General features: G+C 38.6%; 2 protein-coding genes and 1 long non-coding RNA gene across 8 annotated transcripts in view; 1 reads left to right on the plus strand and 2 right to left on the minus strand.

Annotated features, from left to right (window-relative positions):
- LOC131138007 (protein turtle homolog B-like) overlaps positions 1-11,741 on the minus strand; it is a 54,401-nt gene extending 42,660 nt beyond the window's left edge. For 3 of the 6 annotated variants that reach the window (XM_058086540.1, XM_058086536.1, XM_058086541.1), the window contains exons 1-2: positions 11,366-11,740; positions 3,333-3,524 (exon numbers count right to left, since the gene is read on the minus strand). In XM_058086540.1, coding sequence (XP_057942523.1) covers positions 3,333-3,524; positions 11,366-11,429 — 256 coding nt within the window. In that variant the 5' untranslated portion in view covers positions 11,430-11,740. Of the gene's footprint in view, positions 1-3,332; positions 3,525-11,365 lie in introns of all 6 variants that reach the window. The other 3 variants (XM_058086539.1, XM_058086538.1, XM_058086537.1) reach the window with 2 other exon arrangements.
- On the plus strand, positions 11,203-13,563 carry LOC131138010 (uncharacterized). The gene is made up of 3 exons (XR_009132023.1): positions 11,203-11,523; positions 11,666-11,733; positions 13,349-13,563. It is a non-coding gene; the product is annotated as an uncharacterized LOC131138010 (long non-coding RNA).
- Positions 13,564-15,933: 2,370 nt separating this feature from the next.
- LOC131138601 (junctional adhesion molecule 3B-like) overlaps positions 15,934-25,950 on the minus strand; it is a 66,015-nt gene continuing 55,998 nt past the window's right edge. Inside the window, exon 10 of the mRNA XM_058087659.1 lies at positions 15,934-25,047. Within this exon, the coding sequence (XP_057943642.1) occupies positions 25,012-25,047 (36 nt within the window). The 3' untranslated portion in view covers positions 15,934-25,011. The remainder of the gene's footprint in view (positions 25,048-25,950) is intronic.

The following is a 25,950-nucleotide window of genomic DNA, read 5'->3' on the forward strand; positions in this document are numbered from 1 at the left end:
GAAAAGTGCATTAGAAGCAAATTGAAAAAAAAAAAAATGAAAAAAACGACATACTAACTCCTTACGTTTTTTGTGAAAAATCACCGCCCTCAAACATTGGCATATTATGCCCTTTTTGGGTGCTTCTGGGGCCCCTGTTGAGTGTGTGTGATGTTCCCCCTGTTTTTTGACCAGAAAACTGCATTAGAAGCAAGTTGAAAAAAGTGACAAAAAAAACGACATATAACCCCTTACGTTTTTTTTTTGTCAAAAATCACCGCCCTCATACATTGGCATCTGGGGCCCCTGTTGTGTGTGTGAGGTTTCCCCTGTTTTTTGACCAGAAAAGTGCATTAGCAGCAAGTTTAAAAAAATGAAAAAAACGACATACGTTTTTTGTCAAAAATCACCACCCTCAAACACTGGCATTTTATGCCATTTTTGGGTGCTTCTGGGGCTCCTGTTGAGCGTGTGTGAGGTTTCCCCTGTTTTTTTTGACCAGAAAAGTGCATTAGAAGCAAGTTGAAAAAAACTGGAAAAAAAACGACATCCCCCCCCTTATGTTTTTTGTCAAAAATGACCATATTCAAACAATAGCATTTTATGCCGTTTTTGGGAGCTTCTGGGGCCCCTGTGTAGTGTGTGTGAGGTTCCCCCTGTTTTTTTTTTTACCAGAAAAGTGCATTAGAAGCAAGTTGAAAAATTGACAAATTTGGTCCGTGGCTCCTCTGAGATTTTCCATTTTGAAACAACAAAATGCCGAAAAAGCGAAGTGCTGTGAATACTTTCTGGAATGACTGTAGGTGTAGCATTCTGTTCAATCTATTTCTAAGCTGCATTAGAGTAACTACTACTTGCCGGTATAACATCAAGTGCACCATCAAGCATAGGTTTCAATATACATTGAAAGCCGTCAGCCTCTGTGGCGCTGAGAGGTTCTCCTCTCCATGAGTACAGCACTCTATTTTTGAAACACACTGAGGCAAGGACAGGTCGTTACTTCCTGTGTGAAGCAGGAAGTGGCCAATCGGACAACTGACAGCCCGTGGCGTTACTAGATGTTCCGATCCAACAGATATCAACTTTTGAGTGGCTGGGTGGGTGCAGGGGTCAGTGGAAAATGCATTTGGTTCCAGTCAAGCTGGTAACTGGATGGTAGCAGATGGTGTTTGGCAATAAGGGTTAAACAAAGGATTTCAGGAAGTGTAGGGCAGCTGAAAAAAACCTCAGCATTATCAAAGGCAAGCTAGCCCCGATTAATCCCCTTACTCCCCTCAATCCTCTCTACTTTGTGACTGTTCCTGACTAATTGTGTACGCTTTTCTATATCCTCTCTGAATGACACCAGCGGGAAGAGAAATCTGCACTGCATGATACTATTATTAGAGCAATTGTGTACAAAGATAGAAGACTACTTTGACCTTCACTAAATGGAGATGCAGATTCTCATCCCAGAAGTTTAACACCGAGTAAATGCTAAAGGTCACAGCTTGATGATGATGATGATGCCATCAGGACCGCATCATTTGGAAATAACGCAACAAAAGTGAACACCTATAAATTCTGTCCATAAAAATAAAAAACGGGCTGCACGGGGGGTCAAGTGGTTAGCTCACAGCGAGGAGACCCGAGTTCAATCCCACCCTCGGCTATCTCTGTGTGGAGTTTGCATGTTCTCCCCGTGCATGCGTGGGTTTTCTCCGGGTACTCCGGTTTCCTCCCACAAAACATGCTAGGTTAATTAGCGACTCCAAATTGATTGAATTAATGAATATTGCCAAAAATAAATGTCCAAAAAACACTGATATTACATATATAATAATTTAAAAAATACTTAAAATATTAATTTAGATGTATTTTGATTTCTATTTGTTTACATATTTTTATTACATTTTTTAAATATGAAAAATAATTGTATTACTGGGCTGCACGGCGGTCTAGTGGTTAGCGCGCAAGCCTCACAGCTAGGAGACCTGAGTTCAATCCCACCCTCGGCTATCTCTGTGTGGAGTTTGCATGTTCTCACCGTGCATGTGTGGGTTTTCTCCGGGTACTCCGGTTTCCTCCCACATTCCAAAAACATGCTAGGTTAATTGGCGACTCCAAATTGTCCATAGGTATGAATGTGAGTGTGAATGGTTGTTTGTCTATATGTGCCCTGTGATTGGCTGGCCACCAGTCCAGGGTGTACCCCACCGCCTCTTGCCCGAAGACAGCTGGGATAGGCTCCAGCACCCCCTGCGACCCTCGTGAGGATAAGCGGTAGAAAATGAATGAATGTATATAAATCAAACTCCCCCACAGGACAGAACCATCCACGTCTCCCCTCTACTGTGACACAAGGAACATAGATGTAAACCTTTTTTTTAGCAAGTCTCTAAAGCTCAGGGTTTAAGAGGTTAAAAAATTGAGCTGTTCCGCCAATCATATATTATTCAGGCCAGCATGTTTCCTGCAGTGAGCACAGGGCTGTCAAAAAGCACCGCTGTACTCCTCATGATTGGTGCTAACTGCAATATGATGGAAGGAGTCACCTGGGTCCGGAGGATTCTGGTGCTGTCGGAGCTGACTAAGCTGACCAAGTACGGTGGATTCGAGCATATTCGCAATTCAACTTTGTGGATTCAAAATTTCATTTTTTTTTATTTGTATTATTTATTCATTTAGCATGCAGGTCTTCGAACCCAGGTCTTCCCAATCCCCTGTGGCCAACATGTGTCCCGATTAAGGAGTGTCCTCTACATGTGAGCCAACTCCCGCCGTATTTTTTTGTTTTGAACTGCAAGCTAAAATTTGGGTTATGAGCTGCGAGCTACCGGCAGGCATAGGCAAGGACGAGGGCGTGTTTCAATGAAATAGCATATCACATCGTTTGTACGCTGTATCGAATCATTCCATTTTTAAAATACTTTTTTTTTTTTTAATCGGATCTTAACCTGTGTATGTGCAGTAAATATGCGTATCCAATAGTTTACCACAAAGATTTACATCCCGACTTATTATAGATGAGAATGGCTTTCTATCTGCAATTAATTATAGTTAAATATTGTAATTATTTGACTGCACTATTATTCATAAATTATTACCAACTTCGGGTGAATGAGATGTGTTTTCTGCCAAAAAAAAAAGAAATTCAGGAAAGAAATAAATAATAATAATAAATGAGTAATTTTATATATAATAATAAGTAATTTTAATAATATATTAATAATAAAATAAATTAAATTAAAAAAATTGTTACCAAAAAGTACTAACAAATTTGCAGGGCCATGAATGGTGAATCGGGAATACACAATAATATAATATAATTAACTAAATCACATACATTAAAAAAAAAAAAAAAAACATCTTACCAGCATACTCCGGGTCCACATGAGGAGGGTAAAAACGAAAGTTGATGAAGAAGGGGATTGGCATTCCATACTTGAACCACTCCACCACATAGGGCTGGCCGTTCAAGGGATGGGACACATCGCATCCCAGGATGACGTTCTCTCCCGCACGCGCCGTCACAAACTGGGGTTCCTCTCGCACTCCGTGGGCACCTGGGGCAACAGCAAGGACAGCTCTTGGTCAGCATGTACGCAAAGAGGTATTCCACATTTAGCAGGCCGTGGTGTGTGTTTGTCAGGGATGGGGATACATGGATACGTGTATTGCAACTGCTCCTCCACAGTTGCGTCTCCCAAACTTTTGTGTTTTGACAAAGAAGTCAGCACCTGAAAAAGCGTGGAAACATAGGAAGGAATGTTTGGTTCTGATAAGAAAAACATATGCAAAGCTTTGACTTCTGACAGGACTGCACAGAAAAAGGGGGGATGTGATAAATCCAGCAAGAAGCCAAGCTGAGGGCTGGAGGAGGCGTGGAGAGAAGAGGATTAGCAGCACTTGAATGTGATTTATCGAGATGGGATCTTGTCATCTTTATCGTTCTTTCATCTTGCTGGCATGAATGAGCCAAGCGTGGAATACGACGACCAAGATTCATGGATATCCTTCATCTTATTCCAAATGATTCAAAGTGTTTTCTGAGGAAATCCCAATCAGATTCCGTGTCTAGTGAGGTCAATGTCGGGATATTTAGTTGCTTGCTTGTAGCTCGGGGGTGTCTGTGTTTATAAGGTGTGCGCTAACACGGCTAACGCTGCACAAAACTTTATGTTCTATTGTTATTCATTCATTTTCTACCGCTTATGCTCACGAGGGTCACAGGGGTGCTGGAGCCTATCCCAGCTGTCTTCAGGCGAGAGGCGGCGTACACCCTGGACTGGTGGCCAGCCAATCACAGGGCACATATAGACAAACAACTATTCACACTCACATTCATACCTATGGACAATTTGGAGTTGCTGATTAACCGCCGTGCAGCCCAGTAATAAAATTATTTTTCATATTTAAAAAAATGTAATAAAAATATGTAAACTACTAGAAATCAAAATACATCTAAATTAATATTTTAAGTAATTTTAAAAATTATATATATATGTCTGGTTTTTATACATTTATTTTTTGGCAATATTCATTAATTCATTTTCTACCGCTTATCCTCACAAGGGTCACGGGGGTGCTGGAGCCTATCCCAGCTGTCTTCGGGCAAGAGGCGGGGTACACCCTGGACTGGTGGCCAGCCCATCACAGGGCACATATAGACAAACAACCATTCACACTCACATTCATACCTATGGACAATTTGGAGTCGCCAATTAACCTGTGGCTTATAGTCTAAAAATAAAGAATTCATTTCAAGAAATGCTGCAAATGTTTGACAGACAGTATGAATGGCCTGCAAGAAAATACATGTCACAAACGGCAATTCCACAACTTCACATAGTGAACGATGATAGTGCCATATTTCCTTTACTATATCACGATATGGTATCATAATTTCTGGACTATTAATATTAATATATTTTGTGTCCGTATTCAACCACAAAACACCAATTCATTCATTCATTCATTTTCTACCGCTTGTCCTCACGAGGGTCGCGGGGGTGCTGGAGCCTATCCCAGCTCTCTTCGGGCAAGAGGCGGGGTACACCCTGGACTGGTGGCCAGCCAATCACAGGGCACATATAGACAAACAACCATTCACACTCACATTCATACCTATGGACAATTTGGAGTCGCCAATTAACCTAGCATGTTTTTGGAATGTGGGAGGAAACCGGAGTACCCGGAGAAAACCCACGCATGCACGGGGAGAACATACAAACTCCACACAGAGATGGCCGAGGGCGGAATTGAACTCGGGTTGTTCTATTGTTAAATAAGCTTAAAATATGGGGTAATGTCACACGTTATGACGCATCCTAAAAAGCACTGTTGTACACGTCCACACACAAACACTCATGCCCCCCCCCCACTCCCGTGGGAAACACAGTGAATCACCATGACTTAGGACTGCACGATTCTGGGAAAAACGTGAATCAGGAGAATTGAGACCGATATTTTTTTTTATTCATTTTTTTTAATCATCATCACACTCATACGCACAGGCTTTAAATTCCTGACTCAAAGTGTGATCTTTCATGCTAGCCAGAAGAATCCCATAATAACTGGGAGCTTTTCCCAGGGGTAAACAACACAAAACACACACACACACACACACACACACAAACCATCTCCAGCTTTACTATGTGTTGATTGGCTGCCGGTGACATCATCTGAGATTACACACAAACCGAGTCCCTCGGCGCTATGACTTTACTGTTGATGATGAAACAAGGAAGGGAGGGAGAAGAAGCAGAGAATGTGAAACAGCGGATCTTCCTCTCAACCCAAATAAGGAATGAGGAACCAGAAATGCATTACTGTAGACAACCACAGTAGCCACGTTTACATGGACCCAAATATTCCAATTGCATTCGGTTTATTTGCTCAAACGGAAAGAATGTAACCTTTGTATACACCTCATTCCGAAAGAAAAGTGCCAATCCGAATGAATATATAATAAGATTCACAGGGGTGGAATATTCCTTTCCCCAATCCGATTGAGGTATCTTGTACCCGCTCAAACGGAAAGTTCTTTTTCGTGGGGTTTTTCTTCTTCTGTTGTTTGTCGGTTAGCAAGCAGCTTTCGTGTGCATTACCGCCACCACTGGAACAGAATCTAAACCCTTCTATACGCCATTCACAAGTCCAGTTTTGATTAAACAAGAAAATACATATCTATATAAAACATGCCCCGAATGTAATTATAAAATATTAGCAAGATTGAATTTGATATTTTCCTGTTTAAATTTTCCCCGGGTGCGTTCTTTCAGCACATACTCAGATATGACATTCTTCGGTTTTAAAAATGGAGGCGTGCAATGGAAAGTTTGTTTTTGATCCAAACTAAATTTCAAGACCGGATGAATGAAAAACTCGAGTTAACTCTGAATTATTCCAACAAGTGAAAGAAAAACTTGGGGAAGTTGGTATCACGTGATGTTGATGGTTATGTTTTACTGCGCATGCCCCATTGACTATTCTGTTGGATTATAGCGGCGCATGTAGACAGGAGATTGGAATATTCCTTTCCATGTATACCATTGTTTTCGGAAAAGTCATTCGGAAAGAGAAAAACTCCTCATGTAAACGTGGCTAATGTATCCCGATGGGAACCCTCCAATTTAGGGATAATGGTGTCTTGTCATGACTGACGCAGTTTGTAGTGAAATTCTTGAATACCACATTCTGTAACAACTTGTTACATATTTAAAAAACATGCTCAATAATGTTATTGTTACTTGCAATGCATAAATCTATGAGCTACTTAAAGAAAACTGGCCTATGACCATGTATCAGTGTAGAATACAATCATCTTCTGTGGTATTTTAGTATGTTAAATTGTACTGCAGTTTATGGCCTCAGATATGTCAGTGAGGCTTAAAACACTAATGCTGCACCAAAGAGTGTGAGGCTTGACCTAATTCCACCCTCTTGCGCCGAAGAAAGTATTCTTCATCATTTGGATTTCAAAGGACTTTTCCCCGAGAGAGGTAGCGTCCAATCCCTGATGTTATATGTGGATTCATCTTCTTCTTTTTTTTATTATTTTTAAAAGATTATTTTCTTTCTCAAGAACAAAAAACTCACGCCACCGGTGAGCATCACCATGAGATTCTGAAGTTATGACATAATATGGTAATGGTAATGGTTTTATTTCAGTAGAACATGCATCAGATTGCAATTGAATGCATCACATAATCAGTTCACAGTTCCACATGTTCAAAAGGAGTAGGAAGAAGCAAAGCTTATTAAATCCTACCCCTCCATCTGGTACTTTTACAATCAGTAACTGTTACATTTGTCACTTCCTGCTTTCCTAATATAATTCAAGTTTTTGTTATTATTTATAGGCTGCACGTTGGACGAGTGGTTAGCACGCAGACCTCACACCTCGGAGACCAGGGTTCAGTTCCACCCTCGGCCATCTCTGTGTGGAGTTTGCATGTTCTCCCCGTGCATGCGTGGGTTTTCTCCGGGTACTCCGGTTTCCTCCCACATTCCAAAAACATGCTAGGTTAATTGGCGACTCCAAATTGTCCATAGGTATGAATGTGAGTGTGAATGGTTGTTTGTCTATATGTGCCCTGTGATTGGCTGGCCAACAGTCCAGGGTGTACCTCGCTTCTCGCCCAAAGACAGCTTGGATAGGCTCCAGCACTCCCTGTGACCCTCGTGAGGAAAAAGCGGTAGAAAATGAATGAATAATTTTTTGTAATAATTTTTTTAATTACATTTATATGGAATAAAATATTTTTTTATTTTATTACCCCGGTTTGATGGTTAAAAGCTCTAAAATGTGTTATGCTAAATGCAATAAATGCTCAAAACGGTCACAACATAAGTAAATAACAAGCAAACTTTTTCCCGCAACAAAATGAAAAATATTTTCTTGGTATTTATTGTGAGTTGCTCACAACTTGCATGCAACTGTATGTCAGGGTCAAAACGTCACGGCTGGATATGAGTGAGATCCTGGTAAAATTGTACTGCTACCTGAGGGGAGGTGTGTGTGTGTGTGTGTGGGTAGAGGGTAACAAGTGTGTTCGGAAGCAGATGGTTGCTGTTGAGTACGCCCCTCAGCCTCCATCAAAATCACCCAGCATATACTATATATATTTTTTTAGCCATTTGTAACCTGAGGGTGAACGAGTTCACCCAAGTGTGCAGAAGTGAAGGAGAGGGCGTGGAGATACTGAGTCAGACGGCAAGATGTGACGCTGCCAGTGAGGCAGGCAGGCAGTCTGGCTCCAATCCAGGGTTATCACTAGCAAAAGAGGTGGTATTTGCCAGCTGCCAGCTTGACACATTAGCACTCGGCCGGAGGGACGCTGCCGGCCTGGCTGCTGTCCTCATATCTGAGTGGACATGGTTGATGCCGCCTCGCCACAAGGCGCCACTGACATGTTAACTCCTTGCTGTTCCCGACCCCCTACGGTCTACTATCTTTATAACGAAAGCTGGGGTTTGTTGGATTGGACTGATACACAATTCCAGGACACAATCACAACAGCAGGCTCTGTAAATAAATTATAACGGTACACCGGTCGCAAACGTAAATACCGAAGCAACTCACGAGTGTGTCTCGATCCGCACAATGAATACAACAAGCTTCATAATTTTGTCGATCTCGATATATTGACAGAGTATGCATGTGTGTTGGATGTCAAGAGGTTGACTCTGTGCATCTGTCTCAACACCTGGGCGTGTTGGTTCTATAGCAGAAGTGTTTCGGTAGACTGTTCTTTCTTGAATTTAATCACGTTTCTCACTATCTTCATCAAAGTGCTGGTAACTGGAATGTACTTAAAAAAAACACACAGAATACTCAGAAATACACTCACATAGCATAAGCAGAGTTCCACATAGCGTACATATGAGCTTCTCATAGAAGACCTTCTTGACGCTCACATAGCACAATAATAGTTCCACATCGCGTACATATGACTGAGCTTCTCATGGAAGAGCTTCTTGATGTTCACATAGCACAATAATAGTTCCACATCGCATACACATGACTGAGCTTCTCATAGAAGACCTTCTTGACGCTCACATAGCACAATAAGAGTTACACATCGTGTACATATATGACAGAGCTTCTCATAGAAGACCTTCTTGACACTCACATAGCACAATCAGAGTTCCACATCATGTACATATATGACAGAGCTTCTCATAGAAGATCTTCTTGACACTCACATAGCACAATAAGAGTTCCACATCATGTACATATGAGCTTCTCATAGAAGACCTTATTGATGCTCACATAGCACAATCAGAGTTCCACAAAATGTACATATGACTGAACTTCTCGTAGAAGACATTCTTGACACTCACATAGCACAATCTGAGTGCCACATTACATACATATGACTGCTAGACACAATAGATGCATTGTTCTCATGTTTCTGTAAAACAAATTCGCAAATAGACATTATTGCACATTCTTGTCCCATGGAAGAGATGTGGGAAGACATTTATAAACAATGCCTTAAGTCCCCTTTTTTTTGGCAAGAGGATCCTCTTTTGGGAAGACATTATATAACATTTGCTGTGTAGTCTGACAAGCTCAGTAGCAAGCAACAAACAAAGTTGGTGTCAAAAGTTTAGCAGAGCACTGGAGACGGGAATGTTTTTTTGTTTAGGCGTTGCCAAACACTGCTCATCAAAGATTCTGAAGCATACACCTTGTCCCAATTTCCCACCAACATCTTCCCTCTCTGCTTTTGACTAATGTGAAGTATAGCATGAGGGAGAGAGGAAAGAAGTCGCAAGGTATACAACTATGCAGAGTGTTTCCCTTATATTAGCAGATACTAACCATATCAATATTTCCCATAAGAAAACATGTAAATCCAATTAATCTGTTCCAGAAAACCCAAAATGTTAACACAAAAAACACTTTTATGGTTTTACCATTATACGTTTACATGCAGAAAACCATCCAAAATGTATAGAATAGAAAAACATACAAATGATGAATGACATTACTTCTACCTTCATTGAAGACATTATTCTTGACAAGACCCAAAAGACACAAAATCAACAACTTCCTCTTCAACACCACCTTCCTGTTTTGCCATGAGTTATTTCTTAAATTCAATCATGTTTCTCACCTCAATAACCCAAAACGGAGTAAAAAAAAAGTTGCAAGTGTCAGCATTTTTATTGAATCGTGACAAAACAGGAAGACGCTGTTGAAGAGGAAGATGTTGATCTCGCTGCCACATAGTTTCTTTGAGAATGGGCATATCATCTTCAATGAAGGTAAAAGTAACCTTGAAATAAACAATGAATAATAAATAAGCATTTAGAAATTGTTACATGCATGTAAAACTATAATTGTAAGTGTTTTGTAAAATACAACATATGCCAACCAGAAAATTAAAGTCAATCATAAAGCAAAATTTTGAAATAAATTTTGACATAAACACGGTCATATATTTCATCTCATGGTCATATATTTCATGTCATATTTCATATTATCTTGCAAACTGTATTCGTATATATGTTAATACTGTTAATACTTGAGTTGTTGTTTATATTGTTTATTTTTTATATTGTGTATTTTTGTACTGCTTAACTGATTCTCCATCTTATCTTACCTTATAACACACCTGGTCAGCCAGAGAATAAGAAGACGTAGCAAGAGGGCAGTTGCTACATTTATCGAATAATCAGACCTCCGTAGACATCGTTTTAACTCATCAAGCAAAGAGACATTTGGAAATTCTGACACGACAGCATGTATCGCTCAGGTCAAACGCAACACCATTACATCATTATGATATCCTGACTTAAGCGAAGCAGTTTTCCATGTTGTTCCCTTACGTACTGTCACCTTACAACTCTTTGTGCCTTTTAAACTTTTTCAGATTTGTGTTCCCTCAGTGGTCAGGTCACGGTCAACTGCTTGACTGAAAGATGCTCCCGGCAACATAACTGTATCTATATAATATAACAAAATCATATCTTCAGTATGTCATCAATCGGGATGAAATCATTCATCATTAAAAAAGAAGTTGTGCTGTACAAGTATTGCTCTATCTGGCGGGCAAAGCTGGTAAGACTTGAATAATTATTTTTGCACACAGACATTCCCCCACCACTGCTTGCAGTAGTTCAGCCGAATCACCATTAATCACCATTGCTGGGTTTTTTTTTATAATTTTTTTTGCAGTCAGCAAACGCATCTTGCAGCAGCGAGCATCATTGAGTGAAGCAGCTGGTGTTAACTACACACAGGTGCGGTGATGAACAAACAACTTATGACCCTGAAAACCCGAACGTTTTTAAACCCTACAAGCGACAATATCAGATTGTTACACGAGCAAATGTTTTTAAATGAAAGCAACGCTAAGGTTAAAGTTGAAAAGCTTGCTGTGCTTTGACTCACCTTGAGCGGCCGTTCCTCGGCTGCTGAAAACACTTGCTATCAAAGTGGCCACATACCAAATCATAGTACTATTCCCCACCGGAAGTTAACCTCATCGTAGCTCAAAGTGCCCCTTTCGGTGAAGCGTTCATCGTCGAGTGTTCCAGTGCGGATCGAAGGTGGATGGTATCCTTTTTTTTAATTATTATTATTTCAAATCCAGCCCTAGACACTTCTCCATCAGAACGTTCCCTCTCTTCCCTTCTCCACCGCGGTACTCTCACATCCCGACACCGATCACCTGCGCCAATGGGACCACAGCAAACCGCTCTTGGAGACACACATACAAACCAAGCCGCCAGGGGCCCGCCTCTACTTTTATCTCATTGGTGAGTCGCTAAGTATTCTTATCACTGGTTGGTCACCTGTGATGGCAATCGCGGTGCCGGTATGATGCATTCAAATACCCTAGATTCACTCGGACTTTCTGAATTCCAACCTGAAGAAATTACGTCAACGATGAAAAAAAGCGAAACCAAGTGTTGTCATTTTACCCTGTAGGCATTTCCTGTCTCCAATGACGACCATTAACGGTGGTAGTCTGTTGTAAAAGATGATTCTACTGCTTGAATAATGAAATTGTTATTGTTTTGCGAAGTACCACATATAAACACAAGGAGGGCAATTAGCAGGCCGGGGCAAGATTATCTCAGATTTCCTGGAGAGTGCTATTGCAGCACGACAGGAAGCAATTTCAAGGTGGGTTGGCTTGTGAGGCCCTAGGGGAGCTGCACTATCATCCTGCGCAATAATAATAATAAAAATAATATAATAATAATAATAATATGATTCATGCAGTTTGATGCACTTAAAAAGCTGAGTCATTCACGAAATACTCACACGTCTAAATACGGAGACTTCAACTGACTCATTAGCCGTGTCGTGTCTTTCTTTTTAAACACTATTTTGTTTATTTAAAAAAATAAAATAAATCATGCTGTTTCGCGATTGAATACAGCCAATCATTACTAAAAAATATATTTAAAAAATTATATTATATAAAAATAATATTATATATTTTATTATATTGAAGCAAACTGTGCATATTTTTTGCCTAAATTAAGCATTTTTAAGCATCAAAATGGTTAAATGAGTCAATGTGTCTCGTTTAAACTGTCCCCGTACAATCTGTGTTAACTAGGAACCTTTAATTTACCATCCTATTGTAACGGACGCCATCTTTTTGTTTCGGTACTATTCTTTCTTGAATTTAATCGTGTTTCTCACCACCTTGATCAAAGTTCTGCGACTGGCAACGTTTTTTTTTTTTTTTTAAAAAGCACACAGAACACTCGGAAGTACGCATGGGTTGCTGTGCTACAGTAAAGAAGGTTCTCTGAATTGTATACAATTCGTACAATAAAGATGCTTGACGGATTACCTGGACTAAATCTGTCTATAGTGTCCCTGTAGTTTTCTACATTGGTCACTAGGTGGCAGTAATGTTACTGTGAACCAAACCAGACTTGATTCCCAGAACAGCAGGCTTGAATTATCACCCGGTACTGGGTAGCACTGGGTAATGCAAGTGTAAAGGTGACTATAGGGGTGTTATTTCATGTCTAGCGGGCTCTAATAATGCTACAAAAAAAACATATTTATTTATACAGCACCATGTTGCGGTTCACTACAACTATGGTGCATTGAAGGACAGTTAAACAATGTGCCAAAACTCCACTTGTAATGAAAAAAAACGAACCTGAGTGAAGCTTAAAGATATAAACATGTGAAAACTGTGGCCTTCCTTAACAGTCGTATGTGTGTGCTGTATACATTTGGAAAAGTTTGGATTTGGACAATTCCGCCGGTCCCTCCACTGTCCGTCCGTTGTATCGCTGAAGAAACGATGCATCAACCGTGCTGACTCACAACCTGCATGAAACTTGTCTTCAACGTGTGGGCTCCAGCTATGAATAATCATGACTAATGTTACTGACCTTTCAGGTCCAGCCTACTCCATGCAGGGCGAGCTGGTCGTGGATCTTCCAGCCTTCTGACGTCACCTCTTCTGCAGCCTACAGGCACCTGATGCAACAAAATGGCCTGGCAAAAAAAAACAAAAAAAAACAGCTGCCCCTGTATGGAACTACTTTGACCAACATGGTATTGGTTTTAGTGTGTTTAATTAAGATAATATAATAACATATTAAATATATTGTTCTTCAGAAACTGATTTGGACTGTTTTTGAATCATTGCCATATATTTCTTCGTGGGACTGTAGATTATATCACTTCAGTTAACGTTACACTCTGTATAACTAGTTTTGGCACTAGTGTGTTGCAGAGATTCGTCGCTAGAGGGCGCTATTGTAACGCGTTTGTTGACAGATGAACCGTACTTGACACCATTAGCGTCATGTCGGCAAACACGTCACTTTTTGTTTAAATGAGGAATGAATACTTCACGCCGAACATGTACAATTAATTATTCCAATACTGGGTTAGAATTTAACCCAGTTTCGGTGGGATTTTTATGGGTTGATTACTCATACAAACATGACCAGACCATAAATGAGAAATATGACATTGTTGTCTTTTACTACAGGAGTTTTGTAGTACACTTGCAAATTCATGAAATAATGTATCAAATGTCGAAGCTTCAAAGACATGTAAAGTATACAAAATGTCTACTTGCAACTGATACTCTTTTTTTGAGAGATTATGATTCATCTAGACGTGAAAGTAATGCTTTCATGTGTTTTGTAGGCGTTAAACTGCTCTGTGATGCGCAAACCTCGTGAACCTCACGTGGGGGTCATGTGGTTGGAATGTTACTGATCCAGGGCTGAGCGGAATGATACAAATGTGGATGGCAACGATATCATGGCTAGTATCAGTCTCAGATCGATACCAGTGTGATGAGATCAGTTTGTTTTAACATGTTTTTTGTGTGTTATTGTGTCTTGTTTACACATTAAAATCCTTTAACTTAACTTAATAATGTAACTTACTAGAACATATCATATAACAACATAAACATAACATTCTATAACATAAGACAATATTCTTTAACATATTTGACAGCATTGTATCACATAACACCCCTTTTAACATAACATAAAATAATGGAACATTCTAGAACATAGCATCCTCTAACATAACATACTAATAATACTAATAACACTTTACAATACGGTACACAAAATTACAGTAGTTAATGATGAACTAATGAGTAACTACTCTAAATTACTGTGTCTTCGTTCCTCAGTAACTACTCTAAATTGATGTCTTAGTTCCTCAGTAACTACTCTACTCATTAGTTCCCCAGTAACTACTGTAAATTAATGGGTCTTAGTTCCTCAGTAAAAACTCTACTCATTAGTTCCTCATTAGTTCCTCAGTAACTACTCTACTCATTAGTTTCCCATTAGTTATTCAGTAACTACTCTAAATTAATGGGTCTTAGTTCCTCAGTAACTACTCCACTCATTAGTTCCCCAGTAACTACTCTACTCATTAGTTCCCCATTAGTTCCTCAGTAACTACTCTAAATTAATGGGTCTTAGTTCCTCAGTAACTACTCTACTCATTAGTTCCCCAGTATCTACTCTAACTTAATGGGTCTTAGTTCCTCAGTAGCTACTCCACTCATTAGTTCCTCAATAACTACTCATTAGTTCATCATTAATTCCTCACTAACTACTCTAAATTAATGCCTTAGTTCCTCAGCAACTACTCTGCTCATTAGTTCATCATGAATTCCTCAGTAACTACTCTAAATTCATGTGTCTTAGTTCCTCAGTAACTACTCCACTCAGTCACTCAGTAACTACTGTACTCATTAGTTCATCATTAATTCCTCAGTAACTACTCTAAATTAAGGTGCCTTAGTTCCTCAATAACTACTCTACTAATTAGTTCCTCCTTAGTTCATCAGTTCCTCAGCAACTACACATTAGTTGCTTGGTAACTACTCATTGGATGACTGGATTAGTCATCGTGGTTACATGCTACATGTTACTGTAGTATAGCCAGATCAGTCACCGTGGTTACATGTTAGATGTAGTATAGCTGGATCAGTCACCGTGGTTACATGTTACATATTACTGTAGTATAGCCAGATCAGTCACCGTGGTTACATGTTACATGTAGTATAGCTGGATCAGTCACCGTGGTTACGTTAGATGTTACTGTAGTATAGCCAGAACAGTCACCGTGGTTATGTTACATGTTAGATGTAGTATAGCCGTATCAGTCACCATGGTTACATGTTACATGTAGTATAGCTGGATCAGTCACCGTGGTTACATGTTACTGTAGTATAGCCGTATCAGTCATGGTCGTGCCCCTGAATGATGACATGATCCACAGCCATTGCTCTGATTTCCTTTGTCACCCTTGGCTGTGGCTGTAGCTGTCTTGGTCCCTGGCCTTGTCCTCTACCAACCCCCTCCTCTGATGAGGCCCGTGTCCTGCTCTCTGTTGGGGCCTGTGCCCTCCCCCCCCCCCTCTTTGACGAGCCCCACGTAGCCACCTCCATGAAGGGGTCCTTGTCCTCTACCAAATTGTTTTCCCTCACCTCCGCGTCCTCTCATGGCTTGACCTCTCAGCTGATCTGATCTGCCAGCGCCATGCTGTCGCTGTGTTGATGCTCCTTTTTATTTCTACCGACAGCACATTTACTAAGTCATTCATAGTATTATTAATACATTATTATTTCATTCTATATTATTACACTCCTACGGATTGGCATTATAGTGGCTGTGGGCAGGAAACAGGAAGTACAGGTACATGTGATCTTTGAGGGAGCAGACATGGCGATTGGTCGAACGTTAGAATTAAAGGCTGCCATCTGAGCATTTAGCAAAAGGAAAAGCTTGTTTGTTCTCTGAGGGTCAGAAGAGGAAAGAGCACCGTTGTGCTGTGTGGCATTCAGGCGGTGAGCGGCTGAAAACAGTGGATTAAGGGAAAGGTCACGGCCTCGCTGGCGGGATTTTTCTGAAAATACAGCCGTGCTGTGTTGTGCTGGAAGAATACAGATAGTGTGTGACACCGCGCTTTGTACAAACAGACTGCCTTCCCGGAAATAACGTCTTTATGAAATATTACATGCTGGAAAGTAACGACATCCAAATGCTGTCCAGTAATATCTCAAAAAAAGCTGACTTCATCTTTTTAATAGAAGCAATAAATTAATCAGTCAAAAAAACGTATTATTAAAAATAAAATGACATGTTGTGTTGGGTAATACGAGTGTAAAGGTAACTGTAGGGGTGTTATTTCATGTCCAGAAGGCTCTAATAATGTTTATGTGTGATATTTGGAAGATCAGAAACTGGAACTAGTTTTCTGTGCTCTAACTACAAAAATATTACATTTATAAAATGTTTTTATAATTTTTTTTCCATAAATGTATTTATAAATAAGGAATCCTAATTATTTTGTGTCATGCCACCCAGGAGACGCTCACCTCCACTCCAGCACTCCCCCCCGTGAGGATAAGTGGAAGAAAATGAATGAATTAATTACTGTTTTGTGGTTGAATACGGCCACAAAATATATTAATATTAATAGTCCAAAATTTATGATACCATATCATGATATAGTAAAGGAAATATTGCATTATCATCGTTCAGTTTGTGACACGTTTGTGACAGTTTGTGCATGTCATTCATACTGTCTGTCAAACATTTGCAGCATTTCTTGAAATGAATTCTTTATTTTTAGACTATTAGCCACTGGTTAATTGGCGACTCCAAATTGTCCATAGGTATGAATGTGAGTGTGAATGGTTGTTTGTCTATATGTGCCCTGTGATTGGCTGGCCACCAGTCCAGGGTGTAGAAGACAGCTGGGGTAGGCCCCAGCACCCCCTTGCGACCCTTGTGAGGATAAGGAAATGAATCAATGAATGAATGAATGTAGTAGTTACAGCATACATAACCTGTTTCCAACTTCTAAATAATCACACATAAGCATTATTAGAAACCTCTGAACATGAAATAGCACCCCTATATTCACCATTACACTCATATTACCGAACATAGTAGACATAATCACATAAAATAAGTCATTTAAGACAACCTGCCAACCTTATAAAACATAAAATTGATTTGAAAAGCATTGCTCTAGGGACAACTTGCGTCCAAAAAAAACAAAAACAAACCCACATCTCCAGTAATATTAGAAGTGAGTTTTATTAATCACAAATAAAGTGGTTCTAGAATGCACTAATGATCCCCAGCGAGCCCTCCAAAGACGTTACACAGTATGAGTTCAGACCCCCCCCCCCAAAAAAAAAACCAAAACCCCAAGACAGAGTGAATGATAAAAGACACATACAGTAGAAAGACAGCTTGGTTGAGATTGCCCTTAAATATGTTGATAGAATGCTTTACCATTGTCGCGCTCATACGTGATTTACTTCATAGTGTGATGTGTCTTTACCAAAAATACCCCCCCACCCACACCACCCCCCAAATACTATATTTAGGCACTGATATGTTTTCCATGTCTACTTCAGTATGTCTAGTCTAATCTATGGAAAAAAAAAATAAAGTACAAATTTGCACATGAAATTTGCAGTGACATCATTCCTCTCAAACGCCACGCTTGGAAATGAATGCAAAATACCAACGCATCACGCACAGATGTGGGCGGCCATCTATTTTAAAGGCAGAAGGCACTTGGGAGGAATGAAATTTGTATAAATGAAGATGGGGGGGTGGGGGCGTATGCGTGACTCCTATACCTCAGTCGCTATCCATCAGTCAACTGAAATGACTTTGTGGTAAAACTCATTTTAGCTCTTCTTGCTGCCGTTTTAATATTTAAAGCAGGGGCGTTCAAAGTTTCAACCGCAGACAAAATTTGAGGACGCTGGGCTGTTTTGATACATTTTGATACATTTTGTACATTTAAAGACGCTAAAAGCAATCCAAAGTAGGCTCTTCCCCACTTCGTCCATAAAGGAATGGCGTATACTTTCCTGGGACCGCCACACTGCCTCAGACACTTGACTAGAGGAACAACATTGTTAGCTTCTTGTTAGCTTCTGTTGCTAGTGAACAATGGCAACTGAAGAGAGAAGGGGAGGGTTCTGGAGCTGAATGGATTTAATCATTAGGGATGTCCGATACTGGCTATACAAGTTTTTTTTTATACTGATATCAGGCGATACCGATATGTGTAACATGACATATCTCCTGTGGTGGAATTAATACATGTTGGAGACAGCATTTTTTTTATATCGGTTTTCATGATCGGGAAAAAAATCAGATACTCATATTGACCGATACCACATTTTTATATTAATATCAGGCAGATAATTATCTGTACCTATTATTATTAGACATCACTGGTAATATCAGTTGATACTGATATTGACCGATATTACATTGTGATACTGATGTCTGACATTGATATGCAATAATTATTGGTACCTATAATTATTAGACACCACTACCGATATCGACCGATATTACATTATGATATCAAAATACTAATATCTGATACTGATATTGATACTGATGAACGGTAATTATCGGTACCTATTATTATTAGACATCCCTCGTAATATCAGTTGATACTGATATCAACCGATATTACATTATGATACTGATATCAAAATACTGATATGTGATACTGATATTGATATCCAATGATTATCGGTACCTATAATTAATAGACATCCCTAGTAATATCAGTTGATATCGATATCGACGGATATTACATTTTGATCGTGATATCAAAATACTGATATCTGATACTGGTATCAGATTATAATCAGTGCCAATATTTAATAGACATCCCTAGTAATATCAGTTTATACTGATATTGACCTATATTACATTTTGATAGTGATATCAAAATACTGATATCTGATACTCATATCTCATAATTATCGGTACCTATAATTATTAAACATTCCTAGTAATATCAGTTGATACAGATATCGACCGATATTACATTTTGATAGTGATATAAAAATACTGATATCTGATTCTGATATTGATATCCGACAATTATCGGTACCGATAATTATTAGACATCACTGGTAATATCAGTTGATTCCGATATCGACCAATATAACATTTTGATAGTGATATCAAAAAACTTATATCTGATACTGATATTGATATCCGATAATTATTAGACTTCGACAATTAGACGATAATTATTAAACATCCCCAGTTGATACAGATATCGACTGATATTACATTTTGATATGGATATCAGGCCCATAATGATCGGACATCCCTAGTAATAATTGCAAATGTTGATCCGAAATGAGAGGAGAACATCAACGTCAATCTAGAGTGAGGGTTTGTAGCGGACTGAGTTATGCCAAGGATCAATAAAAATGGGAAATGGCCACACTTTGAACACCCCTGGTTTTAAACAAAGCAGTGAAAAGGTAACATTGGATGATGGGATGGAATTAGCAGGATTTCTTCTTGTTTTGGTGCTTGAAAAGATGACAAGAAGGAAGGGCAACGAGTGCAGCGCTCAGCTGTTTAAGAACACCCCACTCAGTGCTCAGACACGGGTGTCACATTTAGCCCCGCATGCTATGAATGTCCCGGTTTAATGTTACCTTTTTACCAGCCTTACAAATGGAACCTTTTATATCACCTCCTCATAAGCATATTTTCTACACCACATCCCAGTATGTCGGGTACGATACGGGGCGGCGCGACGAGGTACGCCGGTCGCCACTTGGCAAACGGTCATGACTGACGCCGGATTGTACTTCACGACTGACAACTTTCACAGACATCATCTTGAAAGGAAATGAAACAACTGACAAGACAATCGGTGACATTGCTGACCCCTTCAGACCCCTGAGAGCAATTCATGTAACATTAAACTTTATTGTACCCGCTTTCGTTAACATTTAGTTTATTTAGACTAAATCTACTCAGTGAATATTTATTAGGTTTCTGCTAAATAGCGTGGTCGCCCATTGTGTGTGCTGTGCTGTGAAATCGTACCTCAAGTAATTATAGGCTATGTTGATAAGAGGCTGCTAGGTCTCTCGGTTCTTTATTGTGCTTCTATTTAAAACGTGCAGAAATGAACCTAAAAGGTGAGAGGTTTGTGTATTACTAAACCAGGTGGAGCAACGAGGAACACTTGATGATTGAGCCATGTCCACACAAACATGGATAATTGAAAAAATGCAATTTCCGCATTCTGGTTCTTTTAAGAAAAATATGCATTTTGTCCAATCAGAAGCCTGAAAAAGGAATCACAGTGGACTCGGTCGTGCATTATAATGCCGGTTTGTTGATATAGTGTTGAAATAACTCATCCAAAGTCATTCATTCATTCATTTTCTACCGCTTTTCCTCACAAGGGTTGCGGGGGTGCTGGAGCCTATCCCAGCTGTCTTCGGACGAGAGGCGGGGTACACACTGGACTGGCCACCAGCCAGCATACATCAAGCTAACCACTAATACACCATGCAGTGGATTGTAACTGTAATAAGTAATAAAATTATTTTACATTTTCAAAAAAATGTAATAAAAATATGTAAACTAATAGAAATCAAAATACATCTAAATTAATATTTTAAGTAATTTTAAAAAATATTATATATATTATATATATTATGTCTGTTTTTTGTACATTTATTTTTTGGCAATATTTATTCAGTCATTCATTTTCTAACGCTTATCCTCACGAGGGTCACGGGGGGTGCTGGAGCCTATCCCAGCTGTCTTCGGGCGAGAGGCGGGGTACACCCTGGACTGGTCGCCAGCCAGCCAATCACAGGGCACATATAGACAAACAACCATTCACACTCACATTCATACCTATGGACAATTTGGAGTCGCCAATTAACCTAGCATGTTTTGGGAATGTGGGAGGAAACCGGAGTACCCGGAGAAAACCCACGCATGCACGGGGAGAACATGCAAACTCCATACAGAGATGCCCGAGGGTGGAATTGAACCCTGGTTTCCTAGCTGTGAGGTCTGTGCGCTAACCACTCGACCGCCGTGCCGCCCTCATCCACAGTCAGAGTTGACTTATTTATTATTTACTTATTATTGGGCCGCAGCACACTCTATAAATAGCAGTAATTTTATAAGAATAAAGTCAAAATATTGTTTTAGTAGCATAATGACAAATATCAAAGAAAAAGGAAGTTTTTTAAAGTTATAATATTATGACTAGGGATGTTGCATATTGGCTTTTTTTTTGCTGAAAACAGACTCAATTTCCGATACCGATATCAGCCGATACCAAGATCGATATGTGTAACGTGACATATCTCGTGTGGTGGAATGAACACACATATGTGTTGTATACATTTTAGTAATATCGGTCTTGAAAAAATCTGATATCGATATCAACCGATATTGCAATTGTATGCTGATTCCGGTACCGATGATTATCGGACATCTCTAATGATGATAAACAAACAAAAATGTGATTTTTGATTTTTTTTTGGAAACTTAGGTTGCTGAACAAGTGTTACGAGAACAAATTTGAAATTATTTACAAAACAACAGCAACGATTTTCAAAACATCAAGAAAAAAAGTCGTATTCTTAACAAAAATTAATTAGCTAAGTTCTATTTTAGCAGTATGAAGTTGAAATGTTAAAGAAAATGTCATTTAAAGTGTAATATTATGACAAAACTAATAAAAAATTAAGTTACATAATTATGGTTAACCGATGAAGAAAGATCCAATGAGGTGAGATTACCCATACTGTGCTGTAGGTGAGTTAGCGTGAGCAAATCAAGCGCTGATTTTTTTTTTCCTGTGACGTGCCACAGACTTGAGCTCACTTGTAAACAAACATGGCGTTGATCCTGTAATCAAAGGAAGACCTTCTGACAAATGTGCCAAACATTCCGTGACGAGGAAAAAAAAAAATACATCAGCCACCAGTAACACCAGCGTCACTTAAGACGTCCGGGGGCTTGTTCCTATCGCCGCGGCGTTTAAAAAGTGCAAAAAAGTTTGCCAGAGTCAATCATTGATATGCGCTGGATGACGAGCTTTTTTTTTTACCATCGTTGAAGATACCGGCTTTTGTCGGCTAGTAAAACTGTTTTCTATGTTAATAGTAGTGATAAATCTACAGGTACGGCTAGTCAAATTCACTTTGTTTGAGTCAACGCTAGCTCCACTTGTGCAAAAACTACAGTTAAATCTAAATTAGAAAAATACTACATATAAAAAGTTACCGGTATTCCTAGTTTTTACCCGTCTTGACTTTTTATAAAGAGTTTTTCCCTTGAACAAAAGGCTAAAACACGAACAAAAATATGCATTTTTAGAACATCTGTGTTAGTGTGGACATAGGTTTTTTGATACTGATATCAGGCGATACCGATATCATGTAACATGACATATCTCCTGTGGTGGAATCAATACGTGTTGGAGACAGCATTTTTTTAATATCAGTTTTCATCATCGGGAAAAAAATCAGATACTGATATTGACCGATACCACATTTTTATATTAATATCAGGCAGATAATTATCTGTACCTATTATTATTAGACATCACTGGTAATATCAGTTGATACTGATATCGGCCGATATTACATTATGATACTGATATCAAAATACTAATATCTGATACTGATATTGATACTGATAAATGGTAATTATCGGTACCTATTATTATTAGACATCCCAAGTAATATCAGTTGATACTGATATCAACCGATATTACATTATGATACTGATATCAAAATACTGATATGTGATACTGATATCCAATGATTATCGGTACCTATAATTATTAGACATCCCTAGTAATATCAGTTGATACTGATATCGACCGATATTACATGTTGAGAGTGATATCAAAATACTGATATCTGATATTGATATCCGATAATTATCATTATTGGACATCACTGGTAATATCAGTTTATACGATATCGACCGATATTATATTTTGGTAGTGATGTAAAAATACTGATATCTGATACTGATATCCAATGATTATCAGTACCTATAATTATTAGACATCCCTAGTAATATCAGTTGATACTGATATCGACAGATATTACATTTTGATAGTGATATCAAAATACTGATATCTAATACTGATATCCGATAATTATCAGTACCTATAATTATTGGACATCACTGGTAATATCAGTTGATATGATATCGACCGATATTATATTTTGATAGTGATATCAAAATACTGATATCTGATACTGATATCTGATAATTATCAGTACCTATAATTATTGGACATCACTGGTAATATCAGTTGATATGATATCAACCGATATTATATTTTGATAGTGATATCAAAATACTGATATCTGATACTGATAATTATCAGTACCTATAATTATTGGAAATCACTGGTAATATCAGTTGATACGATATCGACCGATATTATATTTTGATAGTGATGTAAAAATACTGATATCTGATATTCGATAATTATCGGTACCGATAATTAATAGACATCCCTAGTAATATCAGTTGATATCGATATGTAGCAGGAAGATGCCAGATTGTAGCGTATTTTCCAGACTATAAGTCATACTTTTCTTCATTATAGTTTCGTCTACTCTCCCTTCTTGCCTCGTTGCTTCCACGTAGAGTCGATGTTATTTTTATTTTTTTTTATGCTCAGTCACTTTTTGGTTTTGCCACAAATCCCCAGAATGCTAACGATATGATACGATTCACTTTTCCGCACACATCAAACGCAACTTCACATTATTTCGCTACTAGGTATACATTTTGTGCTACCTTCGTGTTTGGCGTGAATTTCGGATTATTTCCCCCAGCTAACTCACACGGCCTGTCTCATACTCAACGCCCGGGGGTGACAACGACACTCTTTACAGAAAATTCAATATATACAAGTTGAACAGCAAGCATAGAAGGACACTTAAAATCAAGAAAACACAGCACACTGATCATGTACAGTGTTTCACAGCATTTGACTGGCACTCTTCAAAGCCTCTCGCTAAGACTATCTAACAAAGAAAACCGGAGGCGTCTGACAACGGAACCGGGGGGGGGGGGTTGGGCAATCCCAGCGGAGAGTTTTTAAAACATGACCGCCGATCATGAACCACACACGTTGATATGCCGACACGAGTCTGCTTCCGTTTGTCCTTCTTTTAAGGTATAAATGCTTACAGGCTGACAAAGTGGTTAAAGTAACATATTTAAACCCACAAGCAAATAATAATTAGAATTAAAAAAAAAACACAGTTAGTATTTTACAAATATTTAAAAAAGTAAACCTTTATCTATAGGCATTTAAAATATATTCCATCAAAAATAGAGTGACAAATTTCAACAGTAGATAAAAAAAAAAAGTTTGAATCGTTGTGTCGAGATGTGTCAGGATTGGCTGATTTGGGTGTAAGTCGAATGTGCAACCAGGAAATAACTTTAAAGTCCACAGTTGAGGAAGAGATTCAGATTGCTGGCGAAAAATCAAACTCAGATCCGAGAAAAGAGTTTTTGCAAAGAGTTGTCCTGTCAAACCTTGTCACCTTTGGCAAACGGTTGGATTTGGAAAAGTTGGATTTCAGTCATGCCGAGAGAGCTCGGAGCCTGAACTGTGGCGGCTCCGTTGGGTGAGGCGTGGACGCCTGTCCCGCCCGTCACGTTCACACTTGGCACATTGGCCGCTGATGTCCTCTCGTCTTTTTTTTTTTTTCAGATCACAAATGACGATTTGTGTCGGAAGTCTCCCTGCAAAGAGCAAAAAAAAAACTTGAAAAACTTTAGTCGTCTCTCTGTTCCAGAAAAATGTCCAAAAATTTCCAAAAAAGTGCAGCCTGGGGGCCATTTGTGGCTTATTTTTTATGTTTTGTCCTCACTAGGATCACGGGTGTATGCTGGAGCCTATACCAGCTACACCCTGCACTGGTCACCAGCCAATCACAGGTCACAAACAACCATTCACACTCATTCATACCTATGGACAATTAAAAGTTTGCTTGTTATTTACTTATGTTGTGACCTTTTTGAGCGTTTATTGCATTTAGCATAACACATTTTAGAGCTTTTAAGCATCAAACCGTGGTAATAAAATAATAAAAAATATTTTATTCAATATTAAATATTTATTAAAAGTAAAAAAAAAATGTTAACATTTATTTTTTAAAAATCATTCATTCATTTTCTACCGCTTATAAAAAGTTTGCTTGTTATTTACTTACGTTGTGACCTTTTTGAGCGTTTATTGCATTTAGCATAACAAATTTTAGAGCTTTTAAGCATCAAACCGTGGTAATAAAATAATAAAAATATTTTATTCAATATTAAATATTTATTAAAAGTTAAAAAAAATTATTACAAAAAAATATTTTAAAATAATCATTCATTCATTCATTTTCTACCGCTTATAAAAATTTACTTATTTACTTATGTTGTGACCTTTGTGAGCGTTTATTGCATTTAGCATAACAAATTTTAGAACTTTTAAGCATCAAACCGTGGTGATAAAATAATAAAAATTATGAGGAAAAGCGGTCTAAATGAATGAATGAATTTTATTCAGTATTAAATATTTATTAAAAGTAAAAAAAAATATTTAAAAAATTAATTCAAGAAAAAATCATTCATTCTCTACCGCTTTTTCCTCACGAGTGT

This window comes from Doryrhamphus excisus, chromosome 11 (assembly GCF_030265055.1).
Source record: "Doryrhamphus excisus isolate RoL2022-K1 chromosome 11, RoL_Dexc_1.0, whole genome shotgun sequence".
Taxonomy (NCBI): Eukaryota; Metazoa; Chordata; class Actinopteri; order Syngnathiformes; family Syngnathidae; genus Doryrhamphus; species Doryrhamphus excisus.